This window comes from Lithobates pipiens, unplaced genomic scaffold (genome assembly GCF_037356315.1).
Source record: "Lithobates pipiens isolate NorthernLeopardFrog02 unplaced genomic scaffold, aLitPip1_a1.2 Scaffold_13, whole genome shotgun sequence".
NCBI classification, from domain to species: domain Eukaryota; kingdom Metazoa; phylum Chordata; class Amphibia; order Anura; family Ranidae; genus Lithobates; species Lithobates pipiens.
In genome coordinates this window covers 43,412,028-43,429,443 of record NW_027507718.1, presented here as the reverse complement: position 1 = coordinate 43,429,443, position 17,416 = coordinate 43,412,028, and the positions used below count along the sequence as shown (strand labels likewise).

The window sequence follows — 17,416 nt, the reverse complement described above, 5'->3', positions numbered from 1 at the left end:
CTGGTCATCTACTGAAGATTAAGCTCAGAGTAGAGTAATTGCACTTAATTTGAAAAGTTTATACTGTAGTGAATACAACACAAATATCACCCCAGGCTTGAACAGTCATGTCAGATGTATACAGGGAGACTATGTCTTACCTGTCCATGATGCTGGACTGCACATAAAGCTTCACCCTTTCTCAGTGGGTACACCCCCAAAGGGGTCTTTAGGGACTGGATTTCATCATAATGGACCACAGCTCTAGACCTGTATAGCAATTTGCGGCCTATTAAACATGTTGCACTGAATGTGAAGGTGGGCACCCATGCAAAATCAAGTGCCCAAAACAACATTACAGTTCATCCCAGGTATACCTTCCAAGGTTTACAGAGGTTATGCCAATCCGGACACCCTGCTTCTATTTGTGGCACTAGAAAGCAGTGAGTTAATTGAAAAAATAGAAAATAAATTAAAGACAAATGAAGGAGTAAGGTTTGTTATCCAAGGACACTAGCATAAAGCTGAGAACACAGGGAATGGGGCAGGGATATAGGGAAGGCACCTGGGGTTGTGTCTTTGAAAGTTTTGTCAGTGTGCAATTTCCTAAAGGTTCAAGCCTATAAACCAGAGATTATGCATACATTGCCTGTGCCCTGTCCTATCTCCTTGGATGCACAAATAAGCAGCATGAGACAGGCATTCAAAAAGACATACACCTCTTTGCAGACTTTGTCTGCATATACAATACTAACATGTGCTGTGCATGCATGATGTATTCCATTTATCATAGTGGTGAATGTAGGCTGTTTTATACACGCTAACACACATTTGACTATTAGATAGCACCAGGCCTTTACTCGCAAAGGTTCCTCAAAGTACTTACCTTATAGTAAGGCAAAAAGAGAGCACAGACAGCACAGTATGGCTTGATTTTAGAGACAGATTCATTAAACTCTCTTTCAGCAGCAAAATTTTGCACCTTTGTTTGCCAGAGATGAAAGAGAGGTTTAGCCCAAAGATCAGTTTCTTCAGTTGCTTCGTCAACACATTCTGAAAATTCTGCAATCCAAAAAAGAACATGTACAAATTAAGTAATATTAAACATATTAAACATATTGTTATACAACTATAGCAATAATTATAAACAATCATAACTAGTGGCGCCAAAACTAGAACGGAGTGTTCAGGTCACCTTCTAAGCAGGATAGGTCTTCTCCCTCCCAACTTCCTCGCATAAAAAATCATGTTTATAATTTCTAAGTACAGTTTTCTGGTGGCTACAGGTAAAAGGGGGCAAAAAATAGTAAACGTCTAAAAAAAAAATTACTAGTCCCTTAAGAGACTAGCCCACAGATGCCTAACTTGAGGGAAGGTGGTTACGGAAACCATTTTTGATTGTACTTCCCACAGGAGAACATTTACTGTGTATATAACTACTGCACTCCTGTGACCCAGAGTCAGCTGATTGCCGGCTATCAACCAATTGGTAAAGAGCTACAGCAGGCTTAAGAAAGATTGTGATAATTTTATCAGATTCCATCTAGCTGCTTGATCGATAGCAAAGGCTCTGCCTTTTAGTGTGCAGTGCTTGAGGCCCATTCCAAACTGGCGATAATGCAACAAGTGCAGGAGAGGCACAGTGGAAAGCAGGTACTGACAGTCACTGTGCTCTGCTTTAAGCAGTCAGAGAGCTGAGCAATCGCTCAAATCTCGGTCTTAGAGCTGGCATGAAACCGCTGCAATGTCACACCGATGCTGGAGATTGGAGGGGAGTGTGCATATTTTATTCTTGGCAAATCTCAAATTTCTCCTTTAAAGAGGAGCGTTAGTAATTTCTTTAAAGATTAAAAGTAAGCAAGCTACAAAAACTGCAACTGCAGACTTTTAAACAGACACACATCTGTCCAGGAATCCTGCACTGTGCTAATGCGAACTGGTTTTTTCACTGGTCTTCAGGTCTGGGTGCCGGCATCTCAACTGTGGGCAGCTGGCTGTGATCTCTTGCGGCATCACAGTTGACTGCCCACTGCACATGTGCGAGCCACGCTGCACTTTTGAATGGTCCTGCAGCCTTCTGGGACCTGTGATGTGTTCCAGAAGTATGAGGGCAGGGGTGGAGGGGTTGGGTAGAAATTCTGTTTGGATCGCCTAAACACCTGGGAACAGGTACCTATCAAAACTAAGTACAATACCCCCCCCCCAAACAAAAGTTCCAAATTTGGGGGTTGGCGGATGAGAGGAGGAGATGGAAGAGTTGAGCTTCCCATTGTGGTTCATTAATGCATCATCATTATAAATGGGCTGCCAATGCACCAAAATAAATGCAAAAATGTATACAACTCTTAAAAATGAAGAGCACCACAACGGATAGCATACAAAGCCTGCCAAAAGTATTCACCCCACCCCACCCCCCTCCCTTGGCATTTTTCGTGTTTTGTTGCCTCACAAACTGGAATTAACATGGATTGTTTGAGGATTTGCATTATTTAATTTACAGAACATGCCCACAACTTTGCTTCACAATAAAAATAAAAAAATAAAATAAAACAAATATGACAAAATAATAGAAAAAGTCAATGTGCATAACTATTCACCCCTCTAAAGTCAATACTTTGTAGAACCACCCTTTGCGGCTATCACAGCTCCAAGTCGCTATGGATAAGTCTCTATGAGCTTGCCACATCTTACCACTGGGATTTTTGCCCATTCCTCCTTGCAAAACGGCTCCAGCTCCTTCAAGTTGGATGGTTTGTGCTTGTGAACTGCAATCTTGAAGTGTGACCACAAAATTTTCTATTGGATTGAGGTCTGGGATTTGACTAGGCAATTCTAACACATTTACATGTTTCCCTTTAAACCACTCAAGTGTTGCTTTAGCAGTGTGTTTGGGGTTATTGCCCTGCTGGAATGTGAACCTCTGTCCTAGCCTCAAATCATACACAGAGTGGTACAGGTTTTTTTCAAGAATAAAGAATATCCCTGCATTTAGCACCATCCATCTTTCTCTCAACTCTGACCAGTTTCCCAGTGCCAATTGCTGAAAAACATCCCCACAGCATGATGCTGCCACCACCATGGTGTTCTTTGGGTGATGTGATGTGTTGGGTTTGCGCCAGACATAGCGTTTTTTTGATGGCCAAAAAGATCAAATTTATTCGCATCAGACCAGAACACCTTCCTTCATACATTTTGGGCGCCTCCCACATTTCTTTTCACAAACTCAAAACGTGCCATTTTGCTTTTTTGCTGAAAGTAATGGCTTTCTTTTTGTCACTCTGCCATAAAGCCCAACTTTAAGGAGCATATGGCTTATTGTCGTCAGATACTCCAATCTCTGCTGCGGAACGCTGTAGCTTCTCCGGGGTTACCTTAGGTCTCCCTGCTGCTTCTCTGATTAATGCCCCCTTTGCCAAGTCCATGGGTTTTGGTGTGTGGCCGTCTCCTGGCAGGTTTGCTGTTGTGCCATGTTTTTTCCATTTTGTTATAATAGATTTGATGGTGCTACTAGGAATCATCAAAGAGTTGGATTTTTTTTATAACCCAACTGACTTGGACAACATTGTCTCTAACTTGTTTGGAGAGTTAATGGTGCCTCTTGCTTAGGTGTAGCAGCCTCTGGGGCCTTTCAAAAAGGTGTGTATATGTAATGATCAATCATGTGACACATGCTGCACACAGGTGGACATCATTTCACTAATTATGTTACTGCTGAAGGTAATCAGTTGCACCAGAGCTTTTTATGGGCTTCATAACAAAGGGGGTGAATACATATGCACGTGCCAATTATCAGTTTTTTATTTCTGAAAAATAGTTGTATGTATATATTTTTCTTATTGTACTTCACCAACTTAGACTATTGTGTTCTGATACAACAAATATAATTCTGATTTAAAAAACATTGAACTAAAGGCTGTAATGTAACAAAATATGTAAAAAGCCAAGGGGGTGAATACTTTTGCAAGGCACTGTATGCACTGTGGTGCTCTGGCAACTTAATAGTCCACTTTAAGGTGGCTAAGGAGAACGATGACAGTCATATTAGTAAGCCATCTAGATGTAAAGCAAATTCTCTTTTCCAGACAGCCTAACATACCTTTATGTTTGTATGCTATGAATGTGAATATGCCTATATGTTCACAGATGCCCCAGCACTGCTTAGGGTGCTATTTTTGGTATAAAAGCATCATTCTATGTAGAACCTAGTACAATATATAGTTTATATATATTTACACCTGAGCTACACTATACCTTTAAGAAATTACAATAAATCCAAAGAATTACCGTATATACTCGAGTATAAGCCGAGATTTTCAGCCTCTTTTTTGAGGCTGAAAGTGCCCCCTCGGCTTATACTCGAGTCACCGCTGTCTGACTGCTCGATCAGCGTATCGAGCAGACAGACGGCGGACATTAAAATTTAAAAGCCGCGCCTCCTTCTCCGCCTCCGCCTGTGATAGGCGGAACACTGAATTTCCCAGCAGTCAGTGTTCCACCTATCACGGACATCCGCTCATTCTCATACTACGGACGAGTATGAGAGGATGTCCGTGATAGGCGGAACACAGGCTGCTGGGAAATTGAGTGTTCCGCCTATCACAGGCGGAGGCGGAATTTTGAATTGTAGAATGGCCGCCGAGAAGAGCGGCGATCCATCGGCACGGCACGGGACGGAGGAGGCACGGGACGGAGGAGGCACGGCACGGGACGGAGGAGGCACGGGAAGGAGGAGGCACGGCACGGGACGGAGGAGGCACGGGACGGAGGAGGCACGGCACGGGTCGGAGGAGGCTCGGGACGACGGCGGCTTGGGACGGAGGCTTGGGACACAGGTAGGCTGGACACACACACAAGGCTGCACGGACACACACACACACACACACACACACACACACAAGGCTGCACGGACACACACACACACACACACACACACAGGGATGGATGGATGGATGGATACACACACACACACACACAGGGATGGATGGATACACACACACACACACACACACACACACAGGGATGGATGGATGGATGAATACACACACACACACACACACACACAGGGATGGATGGATGGATGGATGGATACACACACAGGGATGGATGGACGGACACACACACAGGGATGGATGGACACACACACAGGGATGGACAGCCATGTCTCACCCTCGGCTTATACACGAGTCAATAAGTTTTCCAGTTTTTTGGGGGTAAATTGGGGGCCTCGGCTTATATTCGGGTCGGCCTATACTCGAGTATATACGGTAAGTAGCTGCTTTCTTAAAAATTACATAAATCATAAACCTCTATGTAATATATATATATATATATGGGTAAGATGGTGCTTCAAAATTAAACCACATAGAATGCAAAATATATATAAACAAAATGAGCTAAAGTAAAAGTGTTCTGTGCACAAATTTGAGTTCACACATGCACAAAAAAGGAACCTGCTTGTGTTGTGCCACTCCACCACACCATTCTCACCAAAGGGTCAAACAGATCTACTGAGTGTGATGTGGTGGCACAACACATGGAGATTCCTTTTTTGACCACGTGTAAATTAAAATGAGTGCACGGAGCACCATTTTATAAGCAAACTTGTTAAAGTAATAAGCACACAGATCGCAAAATTATTTGGACTCACTTGTTTTATGGTTTTGTTTACTTTAACTTATTTTCTTTGTATATATGTTGCATTATAGGTGGTTTAAAATTGAAGCACTTTATTACCCCATATATATTTTACATAGGGATTTATGATCAATATATCAGTGACCTAAAACATAGTTAAATAAATACTTTATTTCCCTGCCTTGTGGGAACGGCTGCAGTCAAAATCTCATATGTGAGCAAGTTTTTGTACTCTGTAACATGCCATAAAATATATAACTGGCAATAGCTTTCTTAAGGGCATTTACAGATCTTAGACTTAGAGGGTACTCAGACAAAGACAGAATACAAGTAATTTTAAAGTCAAACTCCAATAAAAGTGTATGTTTGTTTTGGTTAGGGTGGGTGAGGGTTCTAACCTCTTTCAGGTTTTTATTCGCATCTGTGCTTTTGCTGTGGAGATCACATCTCATAACCTTTGTCTTATCTCCCCCAACAAGGGACAAAAACAAAAAAAAAAAAAAAATGTAACTAAGGAATTTAATCTTTCCAACTCTCCAGTTTTATTACTGTCTGTGTGCCTATGTTGGAGAGTTTTTGCTAAGACCACATTGGAATTAATAGAAAATATCCTCAATGACTACAATAACAGCAATAAAATGTGTGAAGTTGAATGCTTCCCCACTTCCCCAAAAAAGGTTTTGGGATACGTGAACTGCTGGTTTAAATTGATGAAAGCGACAGCCAGCAAGGGGTTTCCTAACCTGTGCAATCATAATTTCCCAATTCTGCAAATGCTGTTGACAACAGGCATCCACAAACAGGAAAGAGCTGGCTAGGGCAACTGTCATGTCATAGCACCAAGACAGGAAGACACAGAGCTCCAAAAAAATAAAAAGCGTACAGCGGTACAAACCCTTTCTCATTTCACTACAAACTGTGCATTTGCTGCTGCCTCGGAACCTATCAGATAAATATTCCACCCATGAAGGGGGTGGATCCTACCAAGGAGTGCAAGGTTAGGATTTTACTATTACATATATTATATGGTTGTCTTCCTTAGAATACAAATTTAAAAAGCACCAACAGAAATGCGATACTATTGGCTGTTCACTATTCCAGGGTTTCTGTAAGGAAATAAAATCAGAGTTGAGGTGGAACTGAATCAGCTTTGAGACTATCATTTCCAGCAAGAAATCATCCATGTTTTATGCAGGCTCTATATGCATGATCACCCACTGTAACAGACTTATTCCACAAAGCTCCTATCAAAGCACAGTTTATGACCCAGAAAATAAGAACAGATAGAAAGGGTAGAGATAATAACCATCAAAGAAATTATTACAAAAAGTGAAAAGATACACCAATCACTTAAAAACAGGTTTTAGAAGGTTGAAAATATATGTTCTTCCTTTTTTTGGACAGACAGATTTGTAGGCATGTAATGGATAAATGAAGCACATTTCTAAAGACTCTCTGACAGGGATATTTAATTATACATTTCAGTCAAATTATTCTAATGCATCACTTAAATACATTCCACCATTTACTAAAATATCACTACAATTGCTGAGAAAACACAACTGAAGACATGGAAAAAAAATGTAACTAGCAGTCTCTTTCCAGACATTTGGAATGTGCATTTATAATTACTCATTAGCATATATTACTTAAAGAAAATCTGCACATTAATAAACAAAAAAAAATCTGGTCTGCCGTGTCTATTTTGTCTGCAACCAGTGATAAGTCTGAACAGAAAATCTTGCTTTATATTAACCACTTCAGCACTGGAAGAATTGGCTGCTCAATGACCAGGCCATTTTTTTTTTTGTTTTTTGTTTTTAGGTACGGAACTGCGTCGCTTTAACTGACAATTGGGCGGACGTGCAACGCTGTACTTAAACAAAATTACATATTTTTGGTAATAAAAATCGCAAAAAGCGTATATAGATGGGTTTGCGCAAAAGTTATAGCGTCTACAAAATAGGGGATAGACTTATGGCATTTTTGTTATTGTTATTTTTTTACTAGGAATGGCGGCGATCTGCGATTTTTATCGAGACTGTGACATTATTGCGGACACATTGGACACTTTTGAGAAATTTTTGGATCGACTGACAATTATACAGTGATCAGTGCTATAAAATGCACCGATTACAGTATAAAATGTCACTGACAGGGAATGGGTTTACAGTAGGGGTCGATCAAGGGGTTAACTGTGTTCCCTATGTGTGTGTTCTAACTGTGGGGGATGGGACTGACTATAGCACATGAGAGATTGTGGTTCCCAGCTCGTAGGAACCCACAATCTCTCTCTACTCACAGAACTGGGACGTGTGTGTTTACACACAAACACATCCCTGTTCTGCCTCTTGTGCCTGCGATCGCTCGTGGCCGGCAGTCATCGAACTTATTGACTCGAGTATAAGCCTAGGGTGGGAAATGCAGCTACTGGTAAATTTCAAAAATAAAAATAGATAACCATAAAATGACATTGAGGCATCAGTAGGTTAAATGTTTTTGAATATTTATTTCAAAGAAAAACAGTAAACTAGTTCTGCAAGTGTAAAAGAGGGTCAACAAAAACAATATGGTACCAACAATAACTTTAAAAGGACAAAAACCTTAGCTCAATCACCAACAAAGCTAAAACACAGTTAAAATCCTTCAAAACTGGATTCCTCCTCATCTGCATGACCAAACAGAGCTTCAGCTTTAGATAGTGTGAGGTTATCAGCATCACCATCACTGCTCTTGTTCTCGTACAAAGCGCTGTCTTCTTTGCCATCCATAGCATTACTAAAGCCACATTTCTTGAAGGTCCGTTGCACCATGTCCTTGCCCAGTATGGCACAGACAACACAGAGGCTGCCGGAGAAAAGAAGAGCGGTGAAAGCAGCAGTTATTGGACCACCCACAGAGGCTGTAGGCTCCCGCAGATGAGTGGGAGAGCCCGGAGAACACCTGCACTGCACCGGAGAACAGGTAAGTGGGACCCTCACTCGAGTATAAGCTGAGGGGGGCCTTTTCAGCATAAAAAATGAAAATTGGCTTATACATGAGTATTAAAGTAGATAAGCACCTGAAAAATCGCAACATACAGGGATATACAAAGTAATACTGACATAACCACACACATAGGTTGGACTTGTGTCTTTTTTCAACCTCATTTACTATGCAACTATAAAACATCCAGGGTGGTTAACTACATTCCTATAGAATATTTTATTTTTTTTATTTTGAAATGTAGTCACAGGAACATCAAGCTGCAGAGATGGTCTTATAGCCTTTACCTTTGACATGGTGGTCCATAATTTTCTCACCACAAACTACGCTCTTTTTTGGTTTCTCTGTTCCATGTGCTGAATACGATGACACAGTGAGGGGAAAAAAGTATTTTAACCCCTGCTGATTTTGTATGTTTGCCTACTGACAAAGAAATGATCAGTCTATAATTGTAATGGTAGGTTTATTTTAACAGTGGGAGACAGAAACAAAAAAAACGAAATATCTAGAAAAAAGCATTTCAAGAAAGTTATAAATTGATTTGCATTTTAAAGACTGAAAGAAGTATTTCATTCCCTATTAATAAGCAATATTTCTGGCTCCCAGGTGTCTTTTATACAGGTAATGAGCTGTTAAATCTTAAAGGGATGCTCCTAATCCCAGTTTGTTACCTGTATATAAGACACCTGTCCACAGAAGCAATCAGATTCCAATCTCTCCACCGTGGCCAAGACCAAAGAGCTGTCCAATGATGTCGGGGACAAGATTGTAGACCTACACAAGGCTGGAATGGGCTACAAGACCATCGCCAAGAAGCTTGGTGAGAGGGTGACAACAGTTGGTGTGATTATTCGCAAATGGAGGAAATACAAAATAACTGTCAATCTCCCTCGGTCTGGGACTCCATACAAGATCTCACCTCATGGCGTTTCAATGATCATGTGAATGGTGAGGAATCGGCCCAGAATTGCACGGGAGAATTTGCCAATGATCCAAGGCAGCTGGGAACATAGTGACCAGGAAAACAATCGATAACACACTACGCCGTGAAAGACTGAAATCCTGCAGCGACCGCAAGGCCCGTCTGAAGTTTGCTAATGAACATCTAAATGATCCAGAGAACTGGGTTAAAGCGTTGTGGTCAGATGAGACCAAAATCAAGCTCTTTGGCATTAACTCAACTTGCCGTGTTTGAAGGAGTAGAAATGCTGCCTATAACACCAAGAACACCATCTCCTGCATCAAACATGAAGGTGGGAACATTATGCTTTGGGGAGGTTTTTCTGCTAAGGGGACAGGACAACTTCACAGCATCAAGGGGACTATGGACAGGGCCATGTACCATCAAATCATTGGTGAGAACCTCCTTCCCTCAGCCAGGGCACTGAAAATGGGTCATGGATGGGTATTCCGGCATGACAATGACCCAAAACACTTGGCCAAGGCAACAAAGGAGTGGCTCAAGAAGGACATTAAGGTCCTGGAATAGCCTAGCCAGTCTCCAGGCCTTAATCCCATAGAAAATATGTGAAGGGAGCTGAAGGTTCGAGTTACCAAACATCAGCCTCGAAACCTTGATGACTTGGAGAGGATCTGCAAAGAGGAGTGGGACAAAATCCCTCCTGAGATGTGTGCAAACCTGGTGGGCAACTGAAAGAAATGTCTGACCTCTGATTGCCAACAAGGGTTTTGCCACCAAGTTCTAAGTCATGTTTTGCAAAGGGGTTAAATAACCATTTCACTCATTAAAATGCAAATCAAATCTTAACTTTTTTTGAAATGTGTTTTTCTGGATTTATTTGTTTTTCTGTCTCTCACTCGTAAAATAAACCTACCTTTAAAATTATAGACTGATCATTTGTCAGTGGGCAAACATACAAAATCAGCAGGGGCTCAAATACTTTTTTTCCCCTCACTTTATCAAAGAGCAGAGTGACTACTTTCCTCAATTTATACAGGCTGATTGACCAATTACAAGGTTGTAGACATGTGTGATACTAAATATATAATACAGTTAGTTTGAAAGTTCTCTATTATCCAATCTTTAGTAGGGGTAGCAACACATTTGTCCCAGGCTTTTTAGAATATATTTGTAAAATAAGAAATAGTTTCTCTTTTCACACTTTGTTTTAATCTATGACATACTAAAGGCCTGCGGGAGGAATGAATGGTTATTTAAATTAACTTGTATTCACCCATGTCTGAAGCAGTGCTATCCAATATATCGCAACTCTCTATATTCAGACTAGTATTGTTTTAATTCTACAGTAAATAGCCTAGAATTCCATTTTATTTTCAGCTGATTCACATGTGGCTACATAGCATGACAATATGAAGGTTACAAGTCCATCTCCAGTGATCTTAACCACTTTCAGACCGGACCACTTTGCTGGTAAATGACCAGAGGTATTTTTACACTTTGGCACTGCGCTGCTTTAACTGGTAATTGCGCGGTCATGCAATGTTGTACCCAAACAAAATTTGCGTCCTTTTCTTCCCACAAATAGAGCTTTCTTTTGATGGTATTTGATTGCCTCTGCGATTTTTATTTTTTGCGATATAAACGTAAAAAGACCGCAAATTTTGAAAAAAAATGATATTTTCTACTTTTTGTTATTAGAAAAATCCAATAAACTCAATTTTAGTCATACATTTAGGCCAAAATGTATTCAGCCACATGTCTTTGGTAAAAAAAAAGTCAATAATTGTATATTTATTGGTTTGCGCAAAAGTTGTCACATCTACAAACTAAGGTAAGTTTTCTGGAATTTACGCAGCTTTTAGTTTACGACTGCCTATCTCATTTCTTGAGGTGCTAAAATGGCAGGGCAGTACAAAACCCCCCCAAATGACCCCATTTTGGAAAGTAGACCCCCTAAGGGAATTGATAAGAGGCATGTTGAGCCCATTGAATATTTTATTTTTTTGCCTCAAGCGATTGAATAATGACAAAAAAAAAATTTTTTTTTTTTTTTTACACAAAGTTGTCACTAAATGATATATTGCTCACACATGCTATGGGCGTATGTGAAATGACACCCCAAAATAAATTCTGCTGCTTCTCCTGAGTACGGGGATACCACATATGTGGGACTTTTTGGGAGCCTAGCTGCGTACGGGGCCCCGAAAACCAAGCACCGCCTTCAGGCTTTCTAAGGGCGTAAATTTTTGAGTTCACTTCTCACTACCTATTACAGTTTTGAAGGCCATAAAATGCCAAGATGGCACAAAACCCCCACAAATGACCCCATTTTAGAAAGTAGACACCCCAAGCTATTTGCTGAGAGGCATGTTGAGTTCATGGAATATTTTATATTTTGCCACAAGTTGCCGGAAAATTACAAACTTTTTTTTTTTTTTTCACAAAGTTGTCACTAAATGATATATTGCTCACACATGCTATGGGCATATGTGAAATGACACCCCAAAATAAATTTTGCTGCTTCTCCTGAGTACGGGGATACCACATATGTGGGACTTTTTGGGAGCCTAGCCGCGTACGGGGCCCCGAAAACCAAGCACCGCCTTCAGGCTTTCTAAGGGCGTTACAGTTTTGAAGGCCATAAAATGCCAAGATGGCACAAACCCCCCCCCAAATGACCCCATTTTGGAAAGTAGACACCCCTAAATTTAGGGGTACACTAGTGAGACTAGGTAATAAATGGCGGGTGCCCTGAAACTATAAAAAAATAACTAACCAACCAGCGTCACCTGTAACAGTTATATGGTGATCACTGGTGAAAGGGTTAACTAGGGGGCAATCAGGGGGCTTTATGCGGTAGTATATGGGGGTCCCTGGCGCTATAAAAAGCTGCAGCGAACCTAAATACCTACCTGCCTAACTAGCGTCACCTGTGACACTAATACAGCGATCAGAAAAACGATCGCTTATTAGGCTGGGTTCACACTGGAGCGATGCGGGAACGCCACGAATGCGCGGCGGGTTCCCGCATCGCATGCCTCCCGGCGGCAGTTCACACTGCCCTATGCGAACTGCTGGGAGTGTCAGTGAAATGTTACTGACACCCCCAGATCAGTTCGCATATCGCAGTGCGATCTGCAAACTCGGATCGCATGGTGTGAACACCCATGCGATCCGATTCTGCTGCGGGCCAAAAAAAGGGTCCCGTGCGAATTTGCGGCGGGTGCGGCGGGTGTGGCGGGTGCGGCGAATGGCTGAACTCGAATCGCACAGAGATCGGATGTGATTTGCACTGCACTGCGGTGCGAATCACATCCGTTCTCATAAACCGCTGCAATGTGAACCCAGCCTTAGTGACACTGGCGACGGGGGGTGATCACGGGGTTAAACCTTTATTGGGGGGGTTAGGGGGGTACCTTAGAACTAAAGGGGGCTAACCCTAACTGCCCTAACAGTTATTAGTCACAAATGACACCCGCCGGGTGATCAGGGGGTTAAACCTTTATTAGGTAATAAATGGCGGGTGCCCTGAAACTATAAAAAATAACTAACCAACCAGCGTCACCTGTAACAGTTATATGGTGATCACTGGTGAAAGGGTTAACTAGGGGGCAATCAGGGGGCTTTATGCGGTAGTATATGGGGGTCCCTGGCGCTATAAAAAGCTGCGGCGAACCTAAATACCTACCTGCCTAACTAGCGTCACCTGTGACACTAATACGGCGATCAGAAAAATGATCGCTTATTAGGCTGGGTTCACACTGGAGCGATGCGGAAACGCCGCAAATCCGCGGCGGGTTCCCGCATCGCATGCCTCCCGGCGGCAGTTCACACTGCCCTATGCGAACTGCTGGGAGTGTCAGTGAAATGTTACTGACACCCCCAGATCAGTTCGCATATCGCAGTGCGATCTGCAAACTCGGATCGCATGGTGTGAACACCCATGCGATCCGATTCTGCTGCGGGAAAAAAAAGGGTCCCGTGCGAATTTGCGGCGGGTGTGGTGGGTGCGGCGGGTGCGGCGAATGGCTGAACTCGAATCGCACAGAGATCGGATGTGATTTGCACTGCAGTGCGGTGCGAATCACATTCGTTCTCATAAACCGCTGCAATGTGAACCCAGCCTTAGTGACACTGGCGACGGGGGGTGATCACGGGGTTAAACCTTTATTGGGGGGGTTAGGGGGGTACCTTAGAACTAAAGGGGGCTAACTCTAACTGCCCTAACAGTTATTACAGTCACAAATGACACCAATGCAAAAAAAAAAAAAAAAAAAAAAAATGACATTGGTGTCACTGTGACTGGGGGGCAGGGGTAATTGGGGGGGTGATCGGGGGGTAAAGGGGGGGTGTGAGTGTGCCTGGCATGTTCTACTGTGTGTGTAGAGTGTTGGTGCAACTCACCGATCCGCTCTCCTCCGTGTCGGAACGAAAAATACCGACACGGAGGAGAGAATACATCACTTCCTCTCCTGTGTTTACATTACAGGAGAGGAAGTGATGTCACGGGGGATTCCTATTCGTCGGGAGCGATCGCGAGGGGGTGGCCATGAATGAATGGCCGCCCCCTCGTCCCGGATCGCTCCCGGACGAAAACCGACCGCCGCGTACATGTACGCCAATATGCCTGCCCGTGCCATGCTGTCGACGTACATCGTCGTGCGGCGGTCGGCAACTGGTTAATGTTCCTATGTCTACTCTGCGCAACATTGTCAAGAAATTTACTACCCATGGCACTGTAGCTAATCTCCCTGGACAAAGACGAAAGAGAAAATTTGATCCAAGATTGCAATAAAGGATAGTTCGAATGGTGGATAAAAAACCTTGATCAACTTTTTTTATTTTTTTTTATTGTCTTATTAAATTTTACTGAACATACACAGTGTAGTTATGCATTACAATTTGCACTGAACACAAATGTTTAAAGAGTGTAAAAAAAACTTTAAATACAGATGATTAAAGAGGAAGTAAACCCTAATGGGTTTACTTCCTCTTTTTTTCCCTGCAAAGGTAAAGCATAATGGACTACTATGCATCGCATAGTAGCTCATTATGTGTCACTTACCTGACACAGGAGCCAGCGAAGTCGCCGCTGATCCCTGTAGTCCGCCGCGTCCATCTTGCTGGTGGCGTCTCGCAGCTCCGACCAATGACAGCGGCGCAACCGCGATGACGTCACTCCCGCGCATGCGCACGGGAGTCGCGCCTCGCAGCTCCGTTGCTGTCATACGGCGAAGCCGCGATGACGTCACTCCCGCGCATGCGCACGGGAGTCGACAAATTTGGCAAATCCATTCTTGGATTTGCCGCATTTAGTGCGCCTGCGCGCCGCTGTCTACGGCGCATGCGCCGTAGACAGCGGTGCCCATTTTCGGGCAAATATCTCCTAAACCATATAGGTTTAGGAGATATTGCTTGGACCTACAGGTAAGCCTTAATCTAGGCTTACCTATAGGTCCAAGTTGTTTGGAAGGGTTTACTTCCCTTTTAATGTCCAATAATGCAGAGCACAGAAGTGGCCTGCATAGTCTGTCAAAGTTATAATTAGCAAACAGTTCACAGAAAAACACATAAGGCATAGAACCAAGGAGCCAATACGAGGTGACACAATTATAAGGTAAAAAATAAAGGTCTCCAAAGGAGCATAAGATGGTCCAGACAGCTATAAGAAGGGGGTGGACAAGATAAGAACAGGTTCAGTGTAAAGGTGGCGTATACCCACTAGCGACTAATTAGGCGTGAGTGTCCCATATTCCGACCAGACCCAGGGTTCCTAGATTTTATCAAACTGGGGAATGGAGTCATACACAGTGGCCGTTAGGTACTCCATTCTCCGAATTTCCATTATCAGGTGAAGAAATCTGGGCCATGGAGGAGGAGCATTAGATAGCCAACACAATGGGATAAGCCTTTTTGCAGCTAATGAAATATAGGAAGTCAATCGGTTAGCTTTTTTAGATAAGCCTGGAACAGGAAGTCCCAGTAAGCAATTTAAGGGATCTACTGGGACACCCCCACTACCTTCTGCACCAACAGCCCCACCTCATTCCAAAAAGGGCCGTATCAGGGAACATTGCCAGAAGATATGAAATAACAAACCAATTTCAGTCCCGCATCGCCAACAGCATGGCGAGACTGAAGGGTCAAATTTGTGGTTGACAACAGGGGTTTTATACCAGAACATGAGAATCTTTATAGCCGTTTCCCTTTGAGTAACACATTTGGAAGACTTAAAGGTGGAGGTCCAAATCCTGTCCCACATCTGGACCGTGATAGGTCTTTCTAATTGATGAGCCCAGTCTCAGTTAAAGGGGTCCGACTCGCGAAGGATATGGTGAATGGAGGATATTGGATGCAACTGGTGGGGACCTTGAGAGCAAAGGTGTTCAAAGGTAGTGGGTTTGTCAAGGGTTAGAGATGGAGATTAAAAATAAAGGAAGTGTCTAACCTGCAGATAAAAATAAAACAAATGATTGGGTATATCAAATTTATCACATAGCGTCTCTAAAGCATAGATCCTCCACGTAATGGGGTGTACCAGATTTCGAAGTTGAAAAAGGGGAGGGTTGAGCCACAGAAAGACTCTACCCAGGGACAAACTGTCAGGTATTGTTGGGTTAAACAGCACATTCGCAAGAGGGGAGCAGGGTGATGCGAGGGAGTATCTCTTTTGACATTTTTGCCAGATGTTCAAAGTGAAGGTCATTGGAGCTGTGCACTTGCGCCTAAAGATGGGATCCAGGGATGGAGGGGCGCCCCAGATTAAGGAGCATGGGTGGGTCAGATATAGTACCCCTTTCTCAATGGCAGCCCACTGACTAGTTGCATATATGGAGGACCATGTGGTTATAGCTCTCAAATGTGTAGCATGGTAGTATTTAACCACTTGCTTACTGGGCACTTAAACCCCCCTCCTGCCCAGACCAATTTTCCGCTTTCAGCGCTGACGCACTTTGAACGACAATTGCGCAGTCATACAACACTGTACCCAAATGACATTATTTATAATTTTTTTTCCCACAAATAGAGCTTTCTTTTGGTGGTATTTAATTACAGCTGGGAGTTGTATTTTTTGCTAAACATGCAAAAAAAATAAAAAATCATGTTTAATAGTTTGTTATAAATTTTGCAAACAGGTAATTTTTCTCCTTCATTGATATGTGCTGATGAGGCAGCACTGGTGGGCACTGATAGGCTGCAATGGTGGGCCCTGATAGGCACAGTTAAGGCGGCACTGATGGGGACAGATAAGGCAGCACTGATGGGCGCAGATAAGATGACACTGATGGGTGGCACGGGTGTGTGGCACTGATAGGTGGCAATGATAGGTATCACTGTTAGATGGGACCGATGGGCACTGATGTGCAGCACTGTTGAGGCAGATTGTGGGCACTGATAGGTGGCACTGATGGGTGGCACTATGGGCACTGAGGGGTGGCACTATTGCCTATTCTTAGGTGGCACTGCCAGGGGGCAGGTGGGCACTGATGAGCTGGCGCCAGTTCGCCGTGATCGGGACTGATGTCCTTCTCGCGGCCGCCGGTGATCGGCTTTTTCGGAAAAAAAGCCGATTACCGGCTCTGTTGTCATCACATGATCAGCTGTCATTGGCTGACAGCTGATCACGTGGTAAGGGGTCGGGATCGACCCATTTCTCCGATCTGTGATCCAGCGAGTCTCAGACTCACTCATCACAGAGCCTGCGCCCCTCAGGGGGTGCGCAGGCCGCTTGTGCACGGGACGACGTCAATAGACGTCATCCCGGCAAAGCAGGTCCGCACTGTAGCCATCATTTGGCTATAGTGCGGATCTCTAATGGTTAACAATGTCCGGGGCTCCCAAACCACCCCTGGATCTTGGTGCAAACACCACTGAGCTCGCTAGACGGTGAGATCT

General features: G+C 43.3%; 1 protein-coding gene across 2 annotated transcripts in view; it reads right to left on the bottom strand.

Annotated features, from left to right (window-relative positions):
* The window catches only part of KDM4C (lysine demethylase 4C), a 732,113-nt gene that overhangs the window by 245,064 nt on the left and 469,633 nt on the right, over positions 1-17,416 (bottom strand). For both annotated transcript variants that reach the window (XM_077475057.1, XM_077475058.1), the window contains exon 13: positions 866-1,041. In XM_077475057.1, the coding sequence (XP_077331183.1) occupies positions 866-1,041 (176 nt within the window). The remainder of the gene's footprint in view (positions 1-865; positions 1,042-17,416) is intronic.